The following is a 12106-nucleotide window of genomic DNA, read 5'->3' as shown; positions in this document are numbered from 1 at the left end:
CAAATTTCTCCGCTCTGGGCCGTTCGTGCGGGACCGGGCAAGCCCTCCGCGGCAATTAGATTGCACGCTGCAGCGCCGTTTTGAGTAAAGAGCTCCCACTGCTCTCCCTGACACACTGCCGCCTGCGTGGCCAAGTGGACAGCACACACGGCTCTCGTGCAGAATGTCGGGGTTCACATCTCGCTACAGTATAATCTCGATGATAGGATCACGGTTGATCCCAATTCCAGGATGATACAAATTTCTTAAACGCCCCGGCCAAAAAGCCTTATTCGTAACGCGCTGCATATCGGGATAGTGCTAATGATCTCGGGCCACGGTAGACGATACCAGCAAAAGCACCGACCTTGAAAAGGGGAAGTTTCTCAAAAAGGACATTGAGGTAGACAACATTGTGGCACTTCCCACCACTGAAGCAGCTATAAAGGTATTTCGAGAATGGGCCCGTTCATATTCCATTCTATTAGCTCAGATCACAGTCCATTAAAGGGGCACTGACACCCAAAGGTCATGTTTTTTTTATTCTCTAAAACAATGCAAATTGTAGTCATAAACACGCAAAAAAAAAAAGCATAGCAAAAAAAATTTTTTTACGCGCGTGCGCCTTTTTGTTTTTGTTGCTTTTCTCCCTTGCTGTTCACCTTCTCGCTTCTTTTGATTGGTGACGTCAAAAATCATGAAATTTAGAAGCTTTGTAGGTGGCATTTCTATAACATTTAATAACGGCAATCGTAAAACATGTTTTTTAACTCAATTGCGAACACACTACGGCCCCTCTTTTTGAAATGCCGAAAATCTGAGTCCGGTGTGATGTCGCTCCCTGGATTTGTATCCTCCCTCGGAAAACTTGGCGGCGCTCGAGCAGAGGATGATCGGTGGGTCGGGGAAAGAAACCGTTTTTTTCCCAGTCCGCCCGGCGCCCTTCTCTCCCTCCTCACTGCGGGTCGCGGTGGCAACGGCGCTTTGCTTTGTAGCATGGAGCGGAGGTTCAAAAGAAAGTCGACTTGCAGGAGACCGCAAAATTTGATGTCACTCCACTGGCGCAGATTGCGCGGGAACTTCAATTCGGCATTGTGAAATTGTTTTTTTACGTCACAAATACTGAATTCCCAAGATTCGAATTTTGGGGGTAATGTCCCGGCATCGTTTTCAATCGTTTCGGACAATAAAAAAAATATATGATTTTGATGTGTCAGTGTCCCTTTAAAGGGGTACGGAAACAAAAATTGAAATATTCAGATTTCGTTCGGAAATGGGTCAAGCATGACGGGTAATAACCGTAAATGATAATCGCACGTTTGTATTTTGAACGACTGGCTATATTTTTCGTTCCAAACGGTGCACCCGAGCAAGCGCTCGAAAAGAAGCGAAAGGAGAGCGTGATGCGTCATGGGGATATTCGGCGCAAACAAAAACAGAAAGAAAAGATTTCCCGCGTTTGTGGAGTAGCAAGCAGGCGTGGTTATGAGCTTTGCCCTTGGCGACGTTGTCAGCGTTCTGGTGGTGTCAATAGCGTCAGCGCGTTACAACCGAGCCGTTTGAAGTGCCCGAAGGGTGACGAGCGTGTGGCTGGCCCAAGGTGAACGTAGCTTCCACAACCCTGGCAGCTTAGGGTTGAACGGGGTGGGGAAAGCAACTTTTGTTCGAGTTTTGAGCAATGGGCTAATCTTCTAGGGGGAGAATGGCTGTGTCCGGTTGCACGAACGAGGGTCCGAGAAAGGGGGGAGTCCTTCCTTTCCGTCTTCTTGGACCGTTTGGTGCAATGCGCGACTTGTGAGCTGAGGAGGAAAGCTAAGAGGGAAAATGTTGAAATGCCAAAGAGTGGCATTGCTTTGAAGGAATTTGCTACGTCATGACTACGTAGCAGATTCCACAACGTTGCTAGACTACCTCTCAAATAGGCTCCGCATGCATCCACCAGGTGCACATTGAAAGATTGTTTATTTAGCTTTAAAATTAGTTTTCTTGTGCTTTTCAACGGAAGACTGGTGTTTTTGAGGTTAGGGTGGAACATACAACACATTCAAGCTAGAAAATGAGCGCTGGAATTTCGTTCCCTACCTCTTTAAGCCACGAACCACCCCTTTGCGCAGCTACAGTAGTCACGGCTAGACTCCACGGCGGGATAAATCGCGACTGCCACGGGGCCACAGTTGCCATTGCTGGGGTGGTACGGCTAGGGCTCAGGTATTCTACACTGGCCCCAGCTGAGGCTCTTTAACTGCGTCTAGGGCTAGGGTAGAAAATACCTCAAGAAATAAGAGAAGTCAGCCAATCCCAGAGGCAGTGCAGTACCGGCAGGATTACACTGCCTCCATGATCGAAGCAAGTTTCTCATCCACAGCCATCTGTTCTCATTGAGCATGTGTGCGTATTTGATTACCTTTTTGGAGCCAGTTTTAGATGATACGATTTTCAGATGATACAAACATTTTCCGCGACTCTGAGAGACTCGGATCATTCGAGTTCTACTGCAGCCTAGTAGTTTTCATTTTATCTTTCATTGCTTCACTCGAAAGTGCCAGTGTATTCTCTACAAGTATAAAACCTTCGTGAACACGAAATGTGCATAGAAGCAGTCGTAGCATGCTTCATCGGGCCAGTCTTACGCTAGCGCTCGATCCTGCCATTAAGCCGACATCGACGCCCACGACGCCATTTGTTGTACAGTCGACTCTCGGTAATTCGAAGTCGCATAATTCAAATTTTCGGTTAGTTCGAAGCATGGGCCTGGTCCCGGCAATCGTATGTACAATGTTATGGGGAAAAACACGCAGTAATTCGAAGGCTAAATGTTGGGAGCTGGTTAATTCGAAGGATTTTTTTGTCTGCGCGTAAAGTCCGGAAACCCCGGGAGCGAAAAAAACGAATGCCAAGCGCCAAGCCGTAACGCCACGACCCGCGGCCGCGTCACCGGCGTCGCCGCACTAGGGATGATGCAATCCGATGCAATGTGCGATGGTGCCACAACAGCCACGGCGCGCTGCAGCTCAGTGGCGAGGAAGCAAACAGCCTTGCGCGCGCGGCTGTTTGCTTATTTGCTTTGGGCTCTGCTCTCCCACTCTGCGCTCTCCCCTCAAGAGGAGAGAGGGAGATAGGTGGCGAGAAGGTTGGGTTGCGTTCGGCGGAACCGCGGAACGGCGCGAGCGGGAGTTTTGACAACGAAGATCCGAAAGTGTGTTGGCTCGTTCGTCACTGCGGGTTCGTCACCGTCGACGTCATCAGCGAGGCCAGCGAGACTGGAGATATCGCCGACGAAGCTGGGCCAGAAGAGGTACCCGCAGGTAGTGAACTGAGGGAAGCCCTTGGAGATGTTCCGGTCTGTAGTGTCGTCAGACTATTTGCTGGCGCACAGCTAGCGCCACCTAGCCTCAAGACAATAGGACCTGTAAGGCCAGGCCTAGGACGGGAGCAAAAAAAGGGAAGACGAAGCCAGGGCGCGGGGTTGGTCATGTGCTGGTTTGCAATCCGGCTTTGTTTGCAATCCGGCTTTGAGTGCCTGTATCACGACGCCTCCACCGAGGCCAAGACACCACACGGTCGATGTTGACAAGCACGTCGAGGTCTCTGGTCCGCTTTCGGACGTCGAAATAATCAAAGTGGTTAGGCCTGGTGTGGTGGTGCAAGGAAGTGACGATGACTCTGACGACGAGGAACTCTCACCGCCGTCGATTCCCGCGTCGAGTGCCGCTGATGCGGAAACTGCATTGGGCGTCGTAGAACGTTTTTTCTCGGGCGAAGAGAATGCCGAAGACGCCTTACGATGCATACGGAACTTGCAGAGCCGAGTGACGGTGGCGCGGATGCGTCGGCGAAAACAATCTAAGATCGACCAGTTCTTCTCCTAAGTGAGTGCTGAATAAAATAAACTCAGTTTTATATGTGCTTTTTTAATTCGAAGTTTGCTTAATTCGAAGCATTTTGCTGTCCCTGTGAGCTTCGAATTACCGAGAGTCTACTGTATTTTTGTTTTGGCAGAAGTCCTCCACATTAAACCTTTCATTTTCTCAGTTCATTGTTTCGTCACATGTCATCTGTGACAATATGTAGTGCAATAATTCCACTCTAAGCCATGACAAAACTTTGTGGTTTCCTCCCTGAGACCAGACAAGATTGAGTATCCCCTGTTTGAGAATTGAACATGCTTGTGTTCCAAGGTGATTAATGAAAGGCCTTCGGGCACCTTCTAACTAGGGTGTCTTCATACAAGCAATTAATGATAAAGCCAACAGTAATCAGAATGGCATTCGTAATCAGGCCTTTTTTACAGCAATGTAAGAAACGGAAAGGATTCAGTGGGCGCGCGGATGGAACACGAGAACGGAGGGTGCTTACCTGCGACAAGATAGATGTGTGCATGGAACTGCAGGAAGGCTGTTGTGTATTCGTAAGGGCTCATTTTGGTCTTGCCAATGGAAGCAGAACTGCAACAGGGCACAATTGTCAGGACAAAGTTCAATGTGGGCAAGGGTACTAGAGCTAGGCTACATTTCCGAGATTTGTCATAATGCGCATGTCACGTCATGACAAATTCAGGTCTTTGCGTGCATGTGCACACAGATTTCCATGTTTCACATAGTTTTCGGCAGTCCTTTTTGTTCCCTGAATGCCCTGGTAACTCGCAGTTGTCCGATAATGTATAAAAAGTGTAAGCAAATGCTCCAGTGTGAGCACGCCTTTATACTGCACGCATAGATTAAGTGAGAACACTACTCCAAAAGGCAAACTTTTTCCCTGTTTGTCTCATTTGTATGAAATTTGCAGTACATATTTTGTATCACATGGCTGTAGAAACAAATGACAGGAATTTGCACTTTTTAATAGAAAATGTGAAAAAAATTCAGTTTTTTTTGCATGCTTTAGATTGAAAGGATTCAAACTTTTCATGACAGAGGAGCATAAAAATGAAGAAAGTAAGTTCACAGCCATGTTCCTTAAACAATTTCAGTACAGACACTCTATAAACTGGATTCATACATAATTTCATCATGAAAGGAGAGCTATCCCAAACCGTGCTTTAAAGTCAAAAAGTGAAACCGAGATAAACACATCTTAGACTTACTTGCAGCATCCCCCAGTAGTCCTACAAGCTAATGAGACTACTTCATAAAAGTTACTTTAAAACGAAATAGAGATCAGTGAGCTTGATTATGCTGACAAAAGACTGGTAAATGCAAAATGCCTGACAGGCCTTCCAGGGAAGAAGAGAAGGGCATCTGCACGCGGGCCTGCGAATGCCCGGGCCCCCGACCCTGGACAGCTAAGTCGGCAAAGCACCTTAGCTCACAAACTCAAAATGGTGAGTTCGAATCCTGCCGGGGGACATAAGTTTTTTTACGTGGTCCCCTACAGGCGTAACGCTTTTTCGTGTTGTTACCGACAACTGTTACAGAACTTCGCGTAAATCGGCAGATAAAACACGTTCTGCAATAAAAAGGCACGGCAGTCTTAAGGCAGCGTCCCTCAAGATGCGTTGAATGCCACATAGTACATGAGAAAGCCAGGCAACTGTGAACAAACAATCTGTAAGAAGGAAAAGTCACCTGTCGGAGACCATCTTGGAGTAGAGCTTGGACAGGTTGGTGGCGGCAGCGGGAAAGGGGTGCTGCAAAGCGAGGCTGCGCACGTGGAAGAACACCGCCGACAGCTTCTCGCCACTGGCCGCCTCCAAGAGGGCCAGCTGGTTGTAAGGGTGCCCTGCACACGCATGCAACACACACGAGGTTGGGCCCAGACATTTACACGCGCCGCCCGATTAGTTTGCACCCGAGAGAAGAGCCTCAAACATTTTTTTGCAATTTCACACCCAAGCACAAGAATGAAAGGCGTGTCCCAGGCCAACTGAATGGGGATGCTAAAGTATTCTTGAGCGTAATTGTAATAATGTATGCTCTGCTGCAATTCGGGGCATTTCAAGGAGTCGGGCGACTATGCAAATGACGGACGAGCAGATGATCAAACGATACCCAGCCAACCAAAACAAGTGGTCCAATATTATTGGACAGCTAATTTGTCGTTAAAAAAATTCCTAAAAAACAATCACGCAAAAAAAAAAGTCACAGGCAAGTGTTTAGTTACAAATAAAAATTTGTGTAACTTAAAAAAAAAAATTTGCTTTTTTAATTTTGAATAAACTTCCAGTTGATAAGGAAACACTCGTCTGTTGTGCTTCTTAATTTGTCTTTATCTTTTATGCACCTTTTTAAAATTACTAATTAGTGCCAACTAGCCAAACCTCCAAACCTTTTGGGAAACTAAACACAATACAATGGCAGAAAGAGCAGAGCAGCTGCATGCCACAAGAAATGCCGGTCGGTGAGCGATACCCCGGAACTACCGTTTAAGCAGTTTGCTTTACTTCCTCCTATGTGCTAATACGGACTCACTTTAGATGTGCCAACTCGCCAGTTAACTCCCAAGCACGCACACACATAGCACTGTCAGTACACAAAAGCCGAAGTAGACCGAGGGGGGTGCGCTGAATGCCAGCAATCAGTCTACAAAGGATGATTCACACATTTGTGTCTCTCCCAGACCAACTGCATTGCAAACGCCCGTGGTTGCGACGAGATAACACCTTTGCGCAAGCCATCCAGGTGCCCCGATATGTGTCGATGGGAACATATTTCCTCATTTTTTAGGCATCTTTTTTTCGCCATGGGCATAAAATAATTCCGACAACGTTATCAGCGACTATTTCTCATAGAGAGGGGATAAATTTAGTCTCACAAATACTCCAAAGCCTTCAAGGACAAATGCAAAGGAAAAAAACATTTTTTTTAAACGGCTTAGATGGAAAAAGGACGCCATAAAACGATTTTACAACGAAGAAAAAAAATGTTTAGAGCTATATTTACGGCGCAAAACGAATTCGTAGTTGGCGCCCGCGGGCACCGCGGAAAAGTGGTCCGTATTTATCACGTGACTGGTCTTTATTTATCACGTGGTGCTTGCGCTCTTTCGGAAGCTTCCTATGGCCTCTAACAGTAACTTATTCATCTTTGTTTGAAGTATAACAAAAAACTAAGACGAATAAGTAACTTTTAGAGCCCAAAGGAAACTCCTGAAAAAGCGCAAGCAGACGTGATAGACCTGTGCGCCGGTCAGACGACGGCGGCGGCGCCCCGAAGCAGACGAACTTGTGCGGCGGCGGCGACGGCAGCGGCGTGGAGAAACGCGTTGAAGCGGCGTTCGCACAACGCTCAGCGTGCGGCGGCGACGCAGCGCGGCGGCGCGCGTGCCTACCACGTGACCAGCGGCGGCTCCCGCGAGCGCCAACTACAAATTCGTAAAGCGCCGTAAATATAGCTCTAAAAATTTGTTTTCTTCGTTGTAAAATCGTTTTATGACATCCTTTTTCCATCTAAGCTGTCTAAAAAAAATGTTTTTTTCCTTTGCATGTGTCCTTTCAGTCTACCGTAACGATCCGAGATAGCCCGCCTAAAATCGAGAGCAAATCAGGTAGAAATAGTGAGTGGGCAAACTTTCAATGTGCAACCAGGAAAAGTAGAAAAAAAAAATGCTACGGTAGTTTTTGATTTTGTGATTTGCAAAACTCGCGATTGCAGGCATGGGTGATGAATCAAAGACGGTTGTCCTTCCCGGTCAGCAATGTTCGCTTATCTCCCGTCGTGGCTAAGTAACACCATTCCTGCCGAGGTCACCATTGGCCGGGGCTACGCAAGCACTAAAAGCGGACTATCTTTCTGCACCTTTTTAAAAGACAGCAAGTCGTACCAAAAATAGGGACAGGTTATCTTTCAGGGGTAGGGCATGCCTTAGGATATTATGGTAGTTAGCCAGCACCCCTAGCAGTTATCACAGACTCTCATTTGCTCGTAGGTTTGCACAACATGAAAGAGCCTTAAACCTATGGTCTTTAAGAGCCGTTCTAGATTATGCACAAACCACAGTCTATGTCAACTGCTGCGGAACATACTCACCGTTTCTGGGTCCCAGCTCCACGGCGTGACGGTAGAAATTTTCGGCCTGCAACGACTGGCTGCGGTAGCGTGCTGGTCGGAGAGTAAAATACTGTTGCTAGCGGGACATCTCTAGGCACACTTCCTGTCCCATTCAAATCCCATAATGTTCCAGAATCTGTCAAACAGATACCTAGATTTCAGCCCCGACAAGCTGCATTTCTCCTGCACGTCACGAGATTATTCGCCGTGCCTTCTAGGCCGTGGCGCACAGAGCGTACGCTTGGTGCAGACTAGTCTGGGAAATAAGATGGCAGATTCCGTGACGTGCTACTCGTGAAATGGTTTGTGTTTGTGGTGACGGAGAGATGAAAACGGGCAAATTATCTATGCTCATTGCTCACACATGATAAAAGCCAGTACATTCATTTAGCATTGTAACGCGGACAGGGGTGTATTTGGGCCAAGTTCTCCAGAGCCCCGTTGACTAAGTTCTTGCACCAGTAATAGGATGCTGGTTCGCCCCACGGCAAGAAGCCAATCCCCCCAAACTTTCTCATTGCTTTAGGGAAGCTAGGATCTCGGTGGTCTCAGTGCGATAGATGTTGCTACCCCTTGCAACTACTACTCTCGAACCACAAGATGGCAGCACTTCACGCAGGAAAGTACCAGGGTATTGAACCGAACCCGAACTGTAAACCTAAAACCGGAAAAAAAACATCTTTTTCGCGCGAACCGGAGTTGACCCGGAACGAAATAGTTTTTCTTGCTCCAGAATGGAACCAATATGTTTTCCCTGCAATTTTCGGTTCATACGCGAAGTCAAGTTGCGTGAAAAGTGTGTGGCGAATAACACAGTAACCTGAAAAGTAAACCAAAAAATGAAAGAAAACCTTTTTTTTGTGCAAACAAGGGAATTGAGCCAGACCGAAATAAGTATTTTTTTCGTTCCTGGGCAAAATTGATCAATTATTTTTGCATTGTTTCGTTCATAGAGGAAGTCAAAAAGCAAGGAAAAAAAAGGGTAGCGGAAAGCTCTGTAACGTTCCTTTGTCAGGTTTTCACATAACGGTCGTCTTCATAATTTATAAAGTTTGTCTCGAGAACTCACACGAAATGAGCACAGTAACTATAAGTTCTCCTGGATTTCTGGACTTATGTATTACTTTAACAAATGCCTACATTCATCCCAACCTTTTCTTGGGGACCGGAAATGGCTTATCAAATAAAATTTAACACTAGAACATACCCAATTCGTACGTCAGAAAAAGTGACCAATCAATGGGCCTGTTTGGTGGCAAAACGGTGAGTTGGGCTAGTTGGTTTTTCGTATCGAACTAAACGCAAAAAAAAGGACAAAGAGAGGTATAGACAACACCCCTAGTGTTGTCTATATCTCTCTTTGTCCTTGTTTTTTTTTTTTGTGTTTAGTTTAAGTTTTGCTTCGTGTTTCTTGTCTTCAATGTTGTAAAGTTGTGTGCAATTTACTTTAAACGTCTTGATTTTATTGTACAACTGATCGGATGAGAAAGCGATACAAAGACCGATGGATATTTTAGAATCTGCGTTCAAAATAACTCAGCGGATTTAATAATCTATCCGAAATTAAAGTCTACCACCGGGGAAAAAGAGGGGGGGATTCAATCAACAGTTACAGCTAGAGAAAACAGCAAAGCGGCTTCAATCTCTGGTAGCAGAAACAGCAAGGACCAAAACGTTTTCTCCTCAGAAACATAAACATCAAGGCGCTCAGCTCTTCTGAGCATTGCTAGACAAGAAGCCGTGGCTTTCAAGGAATGCTAACATGTTAGTTTTGGGAGGAGAGAAGGGAATGCCAGCCAGAACTCTACCCATTGGCGCAAGTAGCCCTGGGAGTGCCTGCGACCCCGGTCAGTGTGCAGCGAGCCTTTTCTGCAACTGAAGTTCAATCTATTGTCTCAGAGGGGCCGTCTTTCCCCGGATATGCATGACAACGTCCTGCTTCTTTTGTCAACTGCCTGACACTGAACTGCGCTTTCACCCATGTCCCGAGGTGCCCAAGCACTAGCTCGTTCGTTCCACACAGTGATGTGAGCCTTTGCTTTCTATAGACCGACACGCTGTTTACAAACAAGGTCGCGTTTGCCCACATCAAGTGTGGGCACTGCGCGTGCGCAAAAAACGAATTCGCGTGAAGTGAAGTGTCCGCACATGCGCAGTGCCGTCGACAGTGCCACTGCAGCTGCATGACGTCAGGGCCGCGTGTTGGTCTATATGTAACAGTTTTATAAAATATCCATAGTTTATCTTTTGCTGTCGTCAATTGTTTTTGTAGCATATGAGTACGAACCGGTTTGAACCTTTATTTTTGCACTCTAGAATTGAACCGGAGCTGAACCGTTTTCCCTGAACTGGAACGAAAACCAAATCGAAAAACATTTCGGTTCGACACCCTGAAAAGTATGTTCCTCGTTGCCTTGACGACTGACTGCGTGATTTTTCTCGGTGGAAAAGGCGTGAAACGCTGCCAACTTATTCCAAACGTGCCAACAATTGCACCCTCGTATATAAAATCAGAAGGGCTGTATTTATACAGCAATACAGTCATTCTGTTTAAAAGCAAGAAGCAAAAGCATTTTAGGGGCGAAGCTCCTTAGGGTCTAGCCTTGTCCATCGGGCGTCCGTGCTCACATCAATCTTGCTGGTGCTCGTGCTCGTAAGCTCAAGTGCTCGTGTAGGGCAAAAAAAAAAAAAAAAATTAATAAAAAATGATGAAAAAAAAAAAAATGTTAGCGCAGTCGACAGGACTCGAACCTGAGCGTGGAGACCCCAATGGATTTCTAGCCCATCGCCTTAACCACTCGGCCACGACTGCGGGACGAGTAGGGGGCTCCGAGATGTGGTAGTAACTCAAGAGCTGGGGATGTCATGGATGAAACGTTGCATGTAGCCACTCAACCTCTATACAGGAGAGGGCGCTGCGGTCAAATGCGTATATAATCGCGTTAAACTTTGCATGCATTGGCTCAATGTTTATAGACGAGAGGGCACTAAGGTCAAATGCTCAAATGCGTATATAATCTCATTCCATACCACACATTCTCTTTCTGACATGGATGAAAACGAACGAAAGGCTCGACATGCTGCGCAGCGTCTACGCAAACAAACACTACCAGAGCTTCGCCCCAATCAACATCATTCACCACGTGGAAATGCGGTCAATTTTTCTCTAATGTTTTAAGATGGTTGACACGTATAAATTATGCAACACGAAAAGCTAGTAGAGCCTCGAGTTTTCTATGGAGAAACTTCTCGAGCGCCTTGCCATCTTTAAAACAGTTTTTTCTTTTTGCGTAAAACCTATCCTAGAATAAGCTTCTGTTATATGGGACTCATTTCATCAGCACCCGACAAGCAAAATTGAAAGAATCCAAAGCGTGCAGCTATATTTGTTAGAAATAACTATAATTTTCTAAGTAGTGTCACCGTAATAAAAAAATTATGTGCAATGGAAAGCACTTGCTGCTAGGCATAAGCGCTTGTGTCTAAAATTTCTTCACAATAATTTTTATGATTTGTTAACATTTAAAAAATTGCAATATTTGTTTGAATTGTTGTATGTATCACGCAGAGTAAAGGCCCATTCACACACTTGCGACTTCTTAAGACCGAGTGCCCTTGGAACCTCTTAAATCTCTTACAACGAGAGGACACACTGGCGCCATCTATTGGGTAGAATTGGAAACTTGGCGGTCCCGCATATTTTATATTTCTCTCGCGCATCATACTTTTTTTCTTGGCTTGAAAAACTTTTGTCAATGTTATAAACGAGCCTTTCTCATAGGTATTACGCCTATTTGACCTCGGAGATCCAGCAAAACCTTCGCTCTCGTGAAATGCAGTTCCAGTGTCACCGCACAGATGGCGCCAGCGTACCAGTGTGTTCTCCCATTTTAAGAAATTTTAAGAGGTTTCAAGGCATGCGTTCTAAGGAGTCGCAAGTGAGTGAACGAGCTTTAAACACAAACTAAAAGTGTGCACATCAAAATTTGATTTGTTCCGTGACTCTTTTTTCCCATGAACAATAAAGGAATGGAATAGTTTGCCAAGTGCAACCTGTGATGCCCTTTGGGCATTGTAGGTAATAGATAAATAAACAAATAAAATAAAAAAAGAAGACAGATATGCATACACTACGAGCCTTC

The 12106-nt window shown here is 45.8% G+C and overlaps 1 protein-coding gene across 1 annotated transcript in view; it reads right to left on the bottom strand.

Moving 5' to 3' along the window:
- The window catches only part of LOC8051279 (protein SMG7), a 63719-nt gene that overhangs the window by 34466 nt on the left and 17147 nt on the right, over window positions 1-12106 (bottom strand). The window contains exons 7-9 of the mRNA XM_029975618.4: window positions 7944-8015; window positions 5544-5697; window positions 4336-4424 (exon numbers count right to left, since the gene is read on the bottom strand). Of these exons, the coding sequence (XP_029831478.3) occupies window positions 4336-4424; window positions 5544-5697; window positions 7944-8015 (315 nt within the window). The remainder of the gene's footprint in view (window positions 1-4335; window positions 4425-5543; window positions 5698-7943; window positions 8016-12106) is intronic.

The sequence above is a fragment of the Ixodes scapularis genome, unplaced genomic scaffold (assembly GCF_016920785.2).
Source record: "Ixodes scapularis isolate PalLabHiFi unplaced genomic scaffold, ASM1692078v2 PGA_scaffold3__209_contigs__length_174095766, whole genome shotgun sequence".
NCBI classification, from domain to species: domain Eukaryota; kingdom Metazoa; phylum Arthropoda; class Arachnida; order Ixodida; family Ixodidae; genus Ixodes; species Ixodes scapularis.
Note: the sequence above shows the minus strand (reverse complement) of the source record. Positions and strands in the feature narration are given on the sequence as shown.